Source organism: Canis aureus, chromosome 2 (assembly GCF_053574225.1).
Source record: "Canis aureus isolate CA01 chromosome 2, VMU_Caureus_v.1.0, whole genome shotgun sequence".
Lineage (NCBI taxonomy): Eukaryota > Metazoa > Chordata > Mammalia > Carnivora > Canidae > Canis > Canis aureus.
Genome location: NC_135612.1, coordinates 32,532,145 through 32,547,094, shown reverse-complemented (window position 1 = coordinate 32,547,094; position 14,950 = coordinate 32,532,145). Strand labels below are relative to the sequence as shown.

At 44.4% G+C, this 14,950-nt stretch overlaps 1 protein-coding gene and 1 pseudogene across 2 annotated transcripts in view; one reads left to right on the top strand and one right to left on the bottom strand.

Annotated features, from left to right (window-relative positions):
- Positions 1 to 11,824, bottom strand: part of CYFIP1 (cytoplasmic FMR1 interacting protein 1) — a 101,159-nt gene extending 89,335 nt beyond the window's left edge. Inside the window, exon 1 of one of the 2 annotated variants that reach the window (XM_077868133.1) lies at positions 11,801 to 11,824. In XM_077868133.1, coding sequence (XP_077724259.1) covers positions 11,801 to 11,824 — 24 coding nt within the window. The remainder of the gene's footprint in view (positions 1 to 11,800) is intronic. The other variant, XM_077868122.1, reaches the window with a different exon arrangement.
- LOC144290420 (mitochondrial import receptor subunit TOM5 homolog pseudogene) lies at positions 808 to 965 on the top strand (annotated as a pseudogene).
- Positions 11,825 to 14,950: the final 3,126 nt, after the last annotated feature.

Here is a 14,950-nt window from a genome sequence, read left to right as displayed (position 1 = left end):
TGCCTTTGGCTCAGGGCGTGATCCTGGGGTCCTGGGATCGAGTCCCACATTGGGCTCCCCGCAGGGCGCCTGCTTCTCCCTCTGCCTGTGTCTCTGCCTCTCTGTGTCTCTCATGAATAAATAAATAAATAATTTTTAAAAAGATGTTAAAAATACACCAAGGATACATTTCAGTATAGGATCAGGAGAGTAGTATAAGGTGTTTGCCCTTATGGAAGGAATGACACAACTTTGTCATATTTGCTTCATAAAAAATTACAAATAATATTAACAACAGTCATTTTGGGTTTGTTATACTGCTCTCTGTAATATATACATATTTAACTTTCTCATATGACAGGTAATTTGGGTTACTGATAGGAAAGATAGATGGAAAGGGACAACCTTAATGTGATAGGGAGACTAGGTACAAAGAAGGCTGACACAGGAATCCAGGCAAGAAATTCTGATTATCTAAGTTCAAGTGGAAGTAGTAATGTTGGACAAAAGATTACAGATCTGGGATATATCACAGAGGCAGATAAAAAGGGTTTGGTGGTTAGATGCAGGAAGAGGTGGAAAGGGAGTTCAGAACAACTGTCAGTAAATCAGTTAAAATTGGGGTTGTCTGGGAAGCCTGCTCCTTCCTCTCCCTTGGCGGCTCCCCCAGTATGTGCTCTCTCTCTCTGTCAAATAAATGAATAAAATCTTTAAAAAACTAAAAAACTAAAAAAAAAAAAAAAAAAAAAAAGTTAAAATTGTTGAACATGAGGCAGCCTCTGAGGAGAGCAGAATGTGGCAGCTGCAAGGTGGAGAAGCAAAGCAGTGATGTTCCGGATCGAGGGCCTTGCACTGAAGCTGGACCCAGAGGAGATGAAACGGAAGATGCATGAGGATGTGATCTCGTCCATACAGAACTTTCTTATCTATGTGGCCCTGCTGTGAGTCGTACCTTTTATCCTAAAGAAATTGGACAGCATATGAAGATGGGCATCACATGTAAATGAGAGATATGAGGAACCCAGTTACAATTTCTACTCCTATCTGCAAATGAATAGGCCCAGAAAGATGTAAGAGACTCTTTGATTGAATGGACATAAAAATTCTACTTGTCAAGAACAAATTTGGCTCTGACCTTCATAGCTAAAGTTTAAAAATACTTGGGAAGTAAAGACATCTTGTGGTGATAGTACACCCATATGCCTATGATGTTCAGACTCTATGAATGTTGATATAATTGTAAGTAATGTCAAACTCTATTTTCTAACAAGTATTAATTATAAGGGAATTCTATCTACAAAAAAAAAATTGTTGAACATGTTTCTGCAGCACCTTTTCAGCTTCCTGTAGGCCAATGGCCAAGGCCCTGCTGTAGCTCCCTGCTGTCTTTCCCCTTGTCACATTTTCGTATTTCATGTTTTCCTGTCATAAACACCCCCTAAAAGACCACCCCCCCCCAAAGAGTGCTGCAGTTGCCATGAGCACATGCACACACATACCCCAGGGCCCCACAAACACTCTCATGTCTCTCCACCCTGTGCATCGTCCACAAATGCATATCTGCACAGCCTTCCCCTCAACCACATTAAGGAAACCTGGGAATAGTCAGCTCTGGGTCCTACTCTCCAAAGTCTCTGTCCTGACTTGTTCTCTAATATCTCACAGTTCTACCTCCAAGATTTCTTTCAAATCTACTTACTTTTCTCCATCTCTAAGTGCCACCAACAGACCCTACGCTCATGATGGACTCACAACTCTAGAAATGATGTCCATGCTCACTGTAACCACTCTGGCCGCCCTCCTGGCTGCAGGACCTCACTCCTTCCTGCCACATCCTCTCAAGCCCACTGGGCTTTCTTCCGGGCATGACACTTGCCCCAGTGGCCTCTGGTTCCCTTCCCCCCTCACTGCCTATGCTGCCACCAGCCAGAGAAAGCCTGTGTCCCCAGGACAAGGGCACTTCATCTGCCTAGCCAGCACATGACCTGTGGGGCAGAGCGTCTACTGCACCTGAGGGAGTGACAAGACTTTGTAACCAGCTTCGACAATGCCAATGCCCAAAAGCATAATGAAAATGACTTCTTTGGAATAGTGCTCAATCCTGCCCACGCTGCCAGGGGAGAGTTTACAGTTTAACAACTCAAGTCACATTTCTGTCTCCACCAATGCAATTCACATGAACATGTAAAGAGATGTGCACCACTCAAGGCCTGTTCACAGCAAGATGGCCTCTGACCACAAGTACAAGGGGAAGAGAGAGAGAAGGTGGCCATCTGCAAGCTGAGGAGAGAGGCCTCAGAAGGCACCAGCCCTGCTGACACCTTGATCTCAAACTTTCAGCCTCCATTAACCATAAGACAATACATTCCTGTTGCTCAAGCCACCTTGTTTGTGGTATTTTTTCTGGCATCCCAAGCAAACCAACACAGAGCTAAGAACGAGTCACACAGAATTGCCGTGCAACAATCCCTATACCCTTGCACCAACTGGCTGCTAAAGTCTACCATGTACTGGTGTTTTTTGGTCATAAAAAAATATATGCTCAGTGCACAAAAAGCAGATGGCTAGGAGTGCAACAAGGGCCAGTGGACCACCCAAACCTCATTCTCAAAGAGCTAGCACAGGCACCTCCAGAGTGTGGTCCCCCACCTCCCTTTGCAGTGAACTGACTCCTTGGTTTACATAATCAGCAAACACTGTCAAGCCAGGCTGCCCCATTGACTGACTCTACCTGCAGTGGTTCCCAGCCCTCAGGTTCACGGCCAAGCTCTACAGGTTGTTAAGGTATATCACTGCCATTTTAACAAACCATCAACAAACTGATTTTGTACATTTAACAGTTTTTAAAATAAAGATTTCAAAGGACTTACTGAATATACTTTGTTGCTCTTCCAGTGACTGTTCGAATACCCCTGAATCACTCACAGGGATCCCCTTGACTCAAGGGGCACCTATGCTCTGGTGTCAACATTAGTGGCTGGGAGCTGGCTAGTCGCCTGAATTCTGAAGCCTGCACACTGTGCCGTGTGCCCCACTCACCCAGCTTATTTCTTCACTCAGCCTGTGTGGGGAAGGCGCCGTGCTGATTGCTCAACAGGACCCCTAGGGCATGACCCTGGCATGGGGACCTCATGCCCATGAGCTTAAGCTGGAGAGGAGGGGTGCTGGAGATGGGAGGGAAAGCCGTGCTGTGACACACTAGAACACTCTCAGCCAGGGAGACCCTAGCGAGATACTTCTTCCTCCTATGCCCCATACTCCCTACCCTTGGGTGAGGCACTCCCAGGACACAGGCACCAGCTGTGTCTCAGCTGGGACTCAAGCAACCACAGGTTCCTGCTCACTACCAGGAACAGACTCATGCAGAATGGAGGCTCAGGTCTATGCAGGGCAGAGTCTTCAAAATCCTGCTGGCATTTATTTGCCTCCGTAAGAGGTATCTAACTACAGATTTCCCTCTCCCGCTACAAGACGGACCACCACACTGGTATACATAAATCCCTCTCACACAACGCTGCCAGTGCAAACTAGGGGCATCCCTTCCTTTCATCTCCTACCCAGAGCTAGAGCCCAAGGATCATGCCCCATGCACCTCAGGTGGCCACCACAGGTGAGCATCAGGGGACCCTAGGTGGGGTCAAGCAACCACATGTAGTCAGGAGGCTGGGGTTCCCAACACTGGGCTGAAGAGCCTCACAGCTGCCCATTGGAAAGGCTGTGCCTACTTGACATGCTGAAGGCCCCCATAGCTGCTGACCTCCTTTCTCCCTCACCTGGCAATGTCTGCCCCTCAGCCTCAAATTCACCCTGCATCTTCTCAACAAGTTGTCCTCTTAGCTGCACTCACAGTGGTGCCATCCCATCCCAACAGATGAGCAGAGCAAGGTTCAGAGGTCCCATGGCCAGAGCAGGGACAGAATCACCCGCTCCATCGCCAGGCACTATGTCTACCTGGATAAAGGCCAGAGGCAAACAAAAAAGCGGGTTTCACAAAGGGTGAGTGCAGGTGTTAGGAAGCAGCCTAGGCCTGAGGGGCAGCAAGAGCTGGAACCCCAGACAGAGCTGCCCAGGGGAGTACGGGAACAGGAGACAGGGCCTCCGTGAGCATCTAAGGGAAAAGGCCAGAGGATTTCTATAAATGTAATAGTCACCACACACTTTGAAGCAAAGAATACTGCACAAGAGAACTTGCTTAAAAATATACGATGTAATCATATTCCCCGTTTCTGGGTAGCATCCGGGTAGATGGGAAGGAAGAAAGGGAAGCCCCCTGTTTGCGGGCAGTTCCATAAAAAGGTAATAGCAAACAATGAGTCCTTATATAACTCAATGGTCTTGGGAAAAAAGAACACTTAAGCCGCAAAGAATTCATAGAAATTAAAGCAGTGAGACTGATTTTCAACTAGCAGCATGGGTGGTGCCAAGAAATTAAAAGGGAAAGAAAAACAGTACGTATGGTGTGTGTGCGTGCACGCACACACACACTGGTTATGAGTATGTCTCTAATAAGCCAGTACCCTTAGGAAAATGGAACACTGTCAGAAAACCCGCTGAAGAGACAAGACAAAACAAAGGAGCAAGGTAAGAGAGGTGCGAGATGGGCACTGTAGGTAAAGCAAGAAGACAGGTACCAGGGGTTGGTGACAAGGGGCTCCTGAAGGGACCCACAATCCAGACACTCCTGCCAAGGCCCCTGAAAGCATAGCATGGAGGCATCTGCTCACCTGGTTCAGATCCTCAACAGTACCTTGGTGTGATGGCAGGGCTCAAGGGGCAGTATTACAGAGCTGATGTGAAGTCTCCACATAAGGCCTCCTCTGAGCCCAGACAACTTCAATCTGCACTGCCCTCTGGGGCCAGCCCAGGCCAGCCTGGAGCCAGACTCAGGCCAGGGAGGGAGGCCTTACATTTTAGCAGATTGGAGGATAAACTGCTATGACCATAGAGCTGTATTTCTGTTCTATCATCATTCCCCTAGCATTTTCTGCAAACAAAAAACATTTGAAAACACTTTTGGGTGAAATCATCTGCATGTATTTGGAAGAAGGACATTCATCTACCAGGGTAAAAAAATAAAAACAAAGAGCGAAAGGAAATAAATGCCAATAAAAGTTGAACGGACATCAGCTTGAGGAGAGTGACTCATGTAGAAGGACGGCTTAAAAACACCAACAGGTGGGGCAGCCGGGTGGCTCAGCGGTCTAGCATCTGCCTTTGGCCCAGGGTGTGATCCTGGAGTCCAGGGATCGAGTCCCACATCGGGCTCCCTGCATGGAGCCTGCTTCTCCCTCTGCCTATGTCTCTGCCTCTTTCTCTGTGTGTCTCTCATGAATAAATAAATAAAATCTTTAAAAACAAAACACCAAGAGAAAAACCCCAAAACATAAACAGTAAGCAAACTGATTCTGGTTACTTCTGGCCTCCAAATTTAAATCTTAAGCAAATCAAACATTTAACTTGAATATGTCTCACATTCTCACAAAGGAACTCAACACATAATTCCACGGATCTGTAACTTTTATCAAAGCAAGGTCTGACCTAGATAAATTACTGTTCACAAAAACAGAAATGAAATTACAACTGTTCTGCTAAGTACGTGCCTATTAATAAATACAAAGCATCCAAGGGCCAGGAATTAGACAGTGCTGGGTCTCACTGTCCGTAAGATAGGGTGGCAGCTAAACCAGGTCGCAAACAGGATTACAAACTGACCGCAAAGCTCTGGAGGGGCAGGAAGTAGTATGTGTAGCCATAGCTAGCACCTGGATGCCCAAAGGAAGGAATGAAGCACTGGGACAGTAATTCAGGGGCCAGAAGCTGGGGATCTGGGGGTAGATTGAGAGGTGGGGGGAGCACTAGCACTGTGCACACATGAGGACAGAGTCTAGCACTAGACTGTGAGACCCAGAGCCTCCCTCTGGGGGCATCTGCCAGGATGGTAGCCCAGTGTCAGACAAAAGCCAAGTGAAGGTGCATCCTATCCAAGAGCCAACAGGTGGGAGCTCTACACAGGCACTGAAAACAATAATCTTTGTTTAGACTAGACACTGTCAGGGCAACTGAACACCAACATGGTGAAACCACAGGCAGGGAAATGCAGAGCTGATAACTTTGGTGCCCATTCATGTGCCTGCTTGTGACACCCACAGTGAGAGTGCTGTGCATGTGTTGCTTCCACCCTGAGTCAACATGACCAAGAGCAGTCTTCTCAGTATTTCTAAACTTTTATTTTACAAATTGAAAGTATGTTGCTCATCAGACTCCACAGCATAACCAAACAAGAAACTATGAAATGACTCTGCTAACATGTGTAAGATGGATACTAATTTTCTTTCTTTTCTATATGCAAATAAAGGCACTTCCCAGAAAAGTAGAAATGTCCCATATTTTTACACAATCTGTTCACATGTAAAATAAATCATGTGAGGAAGAGAAGCATACTTTATTGAACCTTGCCTTTCTCTCCCACATTTTAAAACAGTGTGCCTTACTAAGTATTTACCCAAAGGATACAAAAATACTGTTTATAGCAGCATTATCTACAAAAGCCACATTACAGAAACAGCCCAAGCGTCCACTGACTGATAAATGGATAAAGAAGTTGTATATACGTACAATGGAATATTATTCAGCCATAAAAAAGAATGATATCTTGCCATTTGCCATGACATGAATGAAGCTAGAGAGTATTATGCTAAGTGAAATAAGTCAGTCAGAGAATACCGTATAATTTCACTCATATGTGGAATTTAGGAAATCAAACAAACATGGGGGAAGAAAAAAGAGAAGCAAACCAAGAAACAGACTCTTAACCAAGAAAGTAAGAGTAAGAGTAAGGAGAGCACTTGTGATGAGCACTGGGAGATGTATGTTAAGTGTTGAATCACTACATGGTACACCTGAAACTAAATATACACGGTATGTTAACTAACTGGAATTTAAACAAAACTTGGAAAGAAAAAATTAAAACAACTTTTTTTCTGTATCACCAACTAGCATGGACTCCAATTTATTTCTCCAGATTAAGGGGGTAGTTGGAAGGGTGGGGATGAGGCTGCTGTATCATCAGGCAAAAAGCTCCTAATTAAAAATCAAACATCATTTTCTAGCCAAGCTTGAGTGGCTAAAGAAACTAGATTGTTTTAAATGCACAAAAACTTCAAATCCATTCTCAAAAGCAGCACTAGTCTCTGATGATCACGTCAAAAGAAATGCTGCTTTGACAAAGAAACAAAATCAAGTATGCTTGAAAATCACAATGAAGTGAAGTCTGAGATGGAGCATGCTTGGGAATCTTGAGCCTCTGGGCTCTTCCCCTCAGGACACGGTTCTCCAACTCACAGGGTCTTCCCAAGACCAGAGCTATGTGTCATGCCGTAGGTCTCCTGCTCCCACCCCACTCAGTGGGACCGGCCACTCTTCTGTCTGTGGCACTCCGAAGCTGCACTCGTGTCTGCCACTCTCCTTCCTCACTTCTTTGAACTGTACAAAGTACAACTTTCATCATGTTACTCTTCTGCTCATATCCACATGGCCACTGCTACCAACAGCTATGGCTCTCAAATCCTGTTCCATGAAACTCTGGGGTACTCCGTGATCACAAAGGAAAGCAACCTCGCCTTTAGCTATTTTATATACTGGCTCGCCTCCTGAGATTTCTATGAAGAAACTACTCAGATGCTAAAACAATCAATCAATAAAAGAATGGGCCCAGTATTCCACAGACTGAAGTCTCAATCCCTTAGGTAAAGTCAAGGGCCCTTCTTGCAGCCAGCCTACCTCAGCAACCTAACACCCAGGCCCAGCCTGACATATCCGTACTGTGCTCTCCCACTCCCAGGGCCCCATGTGGGTCCCTTGGGAAAATGGAAATGCTAGAAACCAGGGGCACATCGGTAAGTACCATGGTTCTTTTGAGGTGGCTGTCAAAGAGACTAGTTCTGCTTTTGAGAATGGTTTTAAAGCTTTTGTGAATTAAAACAACTGAGTTTCTTCAGCACCACAAATGCAATCACATAGATGGGCAAGAACACAGAAACTGATATACTGCCATCTGGCAGATGTTTAGATTGGACAGACTCTCCTTGGTGAAGTGGTTGTTTTCCTCATGGTCTGGGATACAGAGAGACAGCATGGTCTACTAATGAATTACTGGATGTTTCCCCGTGTGAATGCAGTAGTCCTTCTTTCACACAGAATCCAATGCCTGTGTAAAACAGTAAAGGAACACAGTATGTCCAGCTGAGTATACTTTTTCTAGTAAAATACATCCCACCGTGGCAGTCTCCGGGGCTCGGGGTGGGGGCCACATCCAGGAATCCCACTTCTGAGTGAAAGGAAATAAAGGAAACAAATCACTGACTCAAAAAAAAAAAAAAAAAAATCTGCAGTCCATCTTCACTGCAGTATCATTCATAATAGCCAAGACACAGAAGCCACCTAAGTGCCCGTCAATGGATGAAGGAAGATATGGTATGTGTGTACATATGTAGACACATGAAGGAATGTTATTCAGCTATAAAAAAAGAAGGAAATCTTGTCATTTTCAACAACACAGATGGATCTTGAGGTCATTATGCTTAGCAAAATAAAGCAGAAAAAGATAAATTCCGTACAATCTCACGTATGTGTAGAATCTAAAAAAACAAACAAAAAAACCAAGTTCAAAGATATAGCAAAGTTGGTAGTTGCCAGAAGCAGGGAGTACAGGATGCATGACAAAGATAAAGGTGGTCAAAAGGTACAAACTTCCGATTATAAAATAAATAAATCCTGGGGATATATTACACAGCATGGTGACTATAGTTAATAATAATAATGTATTGCATATTTGAAGGTTCCTAAGAGAATAGACTTTAAAGTTCTCATCACAGGAAAAAAATGTTTCTGTAACTATGTGAAGTGATGGATGTTACCTAGACTTACTGTGGTAATCATTCTGCAGTATATACATATGTCAAATCACTACATTGTACACCTGAAACTAATATAATGTTGTATGTCAATTATATCTCAATTTTTAAAAGCTGCAGGTAGATTGAGGTTAGGTACTCTCCCACAGATGAAACTGTATCTAAATGTTCTTTTAATAGGCATTCCTGTGCCTATTAAACACAATCCCTATGCAGTAACCCGCTGGGTTTTTTTCTTTTTCTTTGTGTGACTTGCCAGCTTGATTGTTTTCCTCTTATTTTGTCCTTTAAAGTGTTGGCATCTTCCTTATCAATGCGTAAGGCGCTCAGTATAGCACTGACATTACAGACATTAAAGCCATGTGAAAGTTGCTGCAAACATTTTTCCCAATCAGGCTACATGCCTTTCTTTCTATGCCACATTTTCCTCTGAAATTTCAGTTTTAAAATATCCTATCAATCTTGTCAGCCTTTACCCATTGGAATTTCCTCTTTCACTTCTAAATTTACCCAGGAGAAGAACTCCACCAGCCCCGCCCAGAGAAGGAAGCAGTTTCTAGTGCACAGCCCCCATCTCAGCAAACTGCTGACCCATTACCATAAGTCAAAAGCTACCCAATCTGGCAAACAGTTTGAGGCAACAGTTAATCCTCAAGCACTAACTTGAAAGTAATGTCGAGATCCACAGAAGGTTCAGTAAGCTGATTAATGTTAGCAGTTCTTTTACTGGACCTCAGCTGCACAATAGTTCTTAGAACCTGATCTACTTTCAACTTAGTTATGTTTAATAATGCCATAACCACAGGTGAACCACCATCCACAACAAAAGCTAGGGACCTGCAAGTGATCCGTGGCAGACACTAACCAAGCATCGATCCCCCATTTTCTTTTATACAAGTAGCATCTCATTTATACATATTCTTAAAAGGCTCCTTTTTCAATTTAATCATTATAGGGGCATAGGGTGACTCAGTCAGTAAAGCATCCGACTCTTGATTTCAGCTCAGGGTCATGACCTCAAGCCCTCTGTAGAGCTGTTCACCTAGATGGTAGTCTGCTTGAGATTCTCTCTCTGCCCCTCCTCCTCGACCCCTCTCTCTCTCTCTCTAAAGTCAATCAATTGATCTTTAAAATATAAAAAAAAGTAAATTTTATAATTACAAAAGGAATATCATGCTATATATATTTGTCTGACTTTTTTCACTGCTCTTGTATCACTAAGAGGCAATCACAATCACAAGTTGCTCTGAAGTGTTTTGACAGGTATATACTATTCCACTGAACAAACAGACCACAGACTATGGGCCCAGTCTCCTGAGCTGATAATAAGGGTTTTTATTATCATGAACTATGAGGAAAATCTTGCATGTTAATACATGTAATGAATTCTCTGGGGCAGGGGTTGGCAAACTTGCTATAAAAGGTCCAAATCTGGTCATTGTCCTATGAGTATGTAAGAGAATATTATTATACTTAGGAGAAATACAATGATGTGCTTCAGGGTAAAGGGCCTCAAATTGGTGGGAAAAAATTTTCTCCGTGTGTGTGTGTGTGTGTGTGTGTGTGTGTGTGGTTTAAGATTTTATTTATTTATTCATGAGAGACACAGAGAGAGGCAGAGACACAGGCAGAGGGAGAAGCAGGCTCCCCACAGGCAGCCTGATGCAAGACTTGATCCCAGGACCCAGGATCATGACCTGGGCTGAAGGCAGACACTCAACCACCGAGCCACCCAGGCACTCCTCAAATTTTGAGTTTCAATTATGCAATAATTTTATATTTCCCAGATATTTAAGATCTGAAAGAAAAGTTTAAAGAAAATAGTGAAAGATCTTGAAATGCAGAACTATTTCCACTTCTGACCCAGAAAAAAGGAGCAAAATTCCAACACTATGTTTTTAAAAAGAACTCTATCCCTTGGAATATGTACTAAAGCATTTGTGAATGAGATGAAATGCTGCATCTGGGATTTGCTGCAGGATAGTGCATGTGTGGGGGTGTCACAAGACGAACGGAGATCACTGTTGAGGGTTCCTGACACTATTTTCTGTGTCTGTACATTTTGGAATTGCCACAATGAACAGTTTAATACACATATATGTGAGATTTCAAGTCCCTCATCCCTGTGGGTGATGAGGCAGCAGCTAGTGGCTTTGCCTGTAGATACAAAGGGTCCTCAGTCCAGGTATATGGCCTGGCAGCCATTCCCCACCTTTTAAAATGCTTAAGTTCCTTCCAGCTTAGTTTTAATTCCTTTTTTCCTGTGGTAATTTAAAAGTCTTGAAGAGGTAAGAGCTTTTGAAATCAGCCATTTTCAGTCTGCTAAAAAGCTTATAAGGTCGATACTTTATTCAGAAAACCATAAAATTGGGACACCTGGGTGGCTCAGCGGTTGAGCATCTGCCTTTGGCTCAGGGTGTGATCCTGGAGTCCCGAGATCGAGTCCCACATCAGGCTTCCTACATGGAGCCTGCTTCTCTGTCTCTGCCTCTCTCTGTGTCTCTCACGAATAAATAAAGTCTTAGGAAAAGAAAACTATAAAATCCTGAGTAGGTTCCTCCAACTCAACTCCCCAAGAGTCCCCACGGAGCTGAGGTATGAGCTGGCTGTAAATAAACACAGCAGAAAATCACCAGGGAGGCTGAGCACAAATGCCAAATCTCGGACCTCAAACCCAATTCTTTAGAGGTAGGGTTTAGAGCCCCCGCAACCTCTCCCCCAACCCCTTGCCTTGATTTTAAGGTAAGAATCTCTGGCCCACACTTTGAGAAACCATTTCAGGACAAGCGTGCAATATATATATATATATGGCATTATATAATCCTTTGAAATGATGGAAGAAAACAGTGGAGCAACTACATTTCTACCTAACAAAGACAAGGAATTCAGCTGCTCTAATAGCTACTCACCTGGCTCCAGCCTTTCCTTGTCATCTGTCCTCAAGGAGCAGTAGGAGCCTACAGCTCTGAAGGCTCACAGGTGCCCCATCATTGAGGGCCTGGCCTATGGAATGAGGAGTGCTACTGTTAACACTGAGTTTTAACTAAATGAGCTGCTATGGGCTGAAATGGTCCCCCAATCCATATGTAGAAGCCCTGATCCCCAGTACCTTAGACCTCATATGAATGGATCTTTACAGGACTAATTACGGTAAAATGAGTTCATAGTGTAGCTCTAATGCAACATGACTAGTGTCCTTATAAGAAATTAGGAGACAGACATAGAGAAAAGGCCATGTGAGGAGAGAGGGAAGATGGCCACCTCCTAGCCAAGGAGTGGCTTTCAAGATAAACCACCCTTGCCAACACCTTGATCTTCGACTCCCAGCCCCCAGAACTGAATGAAATAAATTTCTGTTGTTAAGACATCCAATCTGTAGTACTTTGTTACAAGAGCCCTAATGGACTAACGCACAAGCCCCTTGGCAAGGCTTCATTCCTGCAAATATACCGGAGATGGGAGGAAATCAGGGGTACCAGCAGTACCGGCACCCACTACAGCTAACAACTGGCCTCACTGCAAGTTGCAGGCATGGGAAGCTCTAAAACAGCCATCAAAAGGCCACCACAACCAACAAGCACATACAACACTATCTCCTACATTCTAGTCACATCCTTTCAAACTAGTATCTGTTATTGACTGTACATGTTTTATGATTTACCCACCAGAGTCAGAGACAATTTACATTTATAAGCCACCAACAGGAGCTCATGCTCAGAGTCACTTTAGGGATGGAGCAAGCAGATGAAAATGACAGGGATATGAAACGCTCTGCTTTTCAAAATCATTGTTTTTGCTTTTTTTTTTTCTTCTTTGCAAGAGGAGTTAATAAACTAGATAAAAGATGAAAGGAGAAATACTGAGTGTGTATAATTTATTTAAGCTGAATTTCCAAGCAACATGAGGTACTTAGAAACATCAACTTGGCATATGGGTGGAGATAGGGGATGAAACAGTGCTACCCCATCACTCCTTTCTGGGAGCTGCCAGCTGAATAAGCAGAAGCTATGAACCAGCATGGGGCTACAACTATCAGGAACAAACCAGTTCTTAAGCTTGGAGAGTTTTGCAAGAGTGTGAAGTCACATCCCCTGTGGTAGCTGTCCCAGTCCTTGGCCATCCTGGCAGAGGCATCCCCAAGTGGACTCACCCCACTCTGTTCATTTCTGGTGTGGGGGATGCCATATGTGCATGCGGAGAGGGTTACAGCTTCCCACATATCACGTGCATGGTCTGACAGTGACGTATGTGAAAGGATGTGTTCCTTTTTCCTGATGGAGGGTAGTGGGGGGATGTTGATTCTCCCTTTACTCAGGTGGCAGTTCCAGGGGTCAAGGACCTCCCCGGTCCCATGTCCACCCTTTGCACACACTCATCCAACCTCGTTGGATGAGCCAATTATCTAGAGGCAAATTATTAAAACATAAAAGAAAAATTAAATGAAAATTAGTTTTAAAAAATAAAATGAAAATTAAATATAATTAAATGAAAAAAATGTGATAGTTAACTTTATGTGATAACTTGGCTATACTATAGTATTACGCGGTTTTTGGTCAAATGCCAGTCTAGATATTGCTATAAATGTGTTTTTTAGGGATCCCTGGGTGGCGCAGTGGTTTGGCGCCTGCCTTTGGCCCAGGGCACGATCCTGGAGACCCGGGATCGAGTCCCATGTCACGCTCCCGGTGCATGGAGCCTGCTTCTCCCTCTGCCTGTGTCTGTGCCTCTCTCTCTCTCTCTCTGTGACTATCATAAATAAATAAAAATTAAAAAAAAATAAATGTGTTTTTTAGAAACACCTGGTGACTTCCTGCCCTGCACTTCTGTGTGACTGCTTTTGAGAAGCTTTTGGATCTCTGTTGCCTCCATTCTGCCACAAGGTCAAGGCAGGAAGGGAGATGTGCCCTACTGTGCCATTGCTAGCATGTGACTCAGCCTGGGGGGGAAAGGGGGAAAGTGGAGGGAGAGGCCCTACAGACTGGGTAGGGGTGGTCCTGGGCACTGTGGCCACACACACCCTTCCTGCAGACTCTGAGTATGAAAGTCTCAAGTTCCCTCTGAATTCTCCCTTTATGCATAGGTCATGTGCATTCCTGCACTGTTACCCAAGATGGTGTATTTGAGAGTGTGCTTACAACTCTGTGCCTCAAGAGAGTCTTGATTTCATTTAGAATAATTGGAGGGCATGCCCCCACTAGACTGCCCTACCAGCTCTCCTAGAAGAACCTGTTATGACCTATTAGCCACAGGAGGGAATATGCGGGCCTGAAGGCCAGGTCAACTCTTCTGAGTTCCTTAGCTGGCTGGATCAGCTGAGATCTGTCTGGGCCATCTTCACACCCCATGTCCAACAATGCAAAGGAAAAAATACAGCTTCTATGTACAAAAACTTTATTTTTTTAAAGATTTGATTTATTCATGAGAGACACAGAGAGAGAGACAGAGACAGAGACAGAGAGAGGCAGAGACACAGGGAAAGGGAGAGGCAGGCTCCATGCAGGGAGCCTGACGTGGAACTCGATCCCGGGTCTCCAGGATCAGGCCCCAGTTTGAAGGTGGCGCTAAACCGCTGAGCCACCCGGACTGCCCCTGTACAAAAACTTTATGAGTGCGGTCTCCAGAGCAGCAGCAAAGCTGACTTTCCAGAGCCTGTGAAATGATCACATGCATGCATAAGTTTACTTTATTAAACACACAAGTTATTTAGTGATCTCTGGTGATACCTTCTCCCAAAGAATCAAGAGTTCAGGTAGTTTTAAAGCTCATTGGTTTTGGAGGAGGAGCAAGATGGCAGAAGAGTAGGGTCCCCAAATCACCTGTCCCCACCAAATTACCTAGATAACCTTCAAATCATCCTGAAAATCTATGAATTCGGCCTGAGATTTAAAGAGAGACCAGCTGGAATGCTACAGTGAGAAGAGTTCACGCTTCTATCAAGGTAGGAAAAAAGAAATGAAGAAAAAGGCCTCCAAAGGGGGAGGGGCCCCGCGAGGAGCCGGGCAGAGGCTGGGGAAGTGTCCCCAGGACAGGAAAGCTCCATCCCGGAGAAGCAGGAGCTG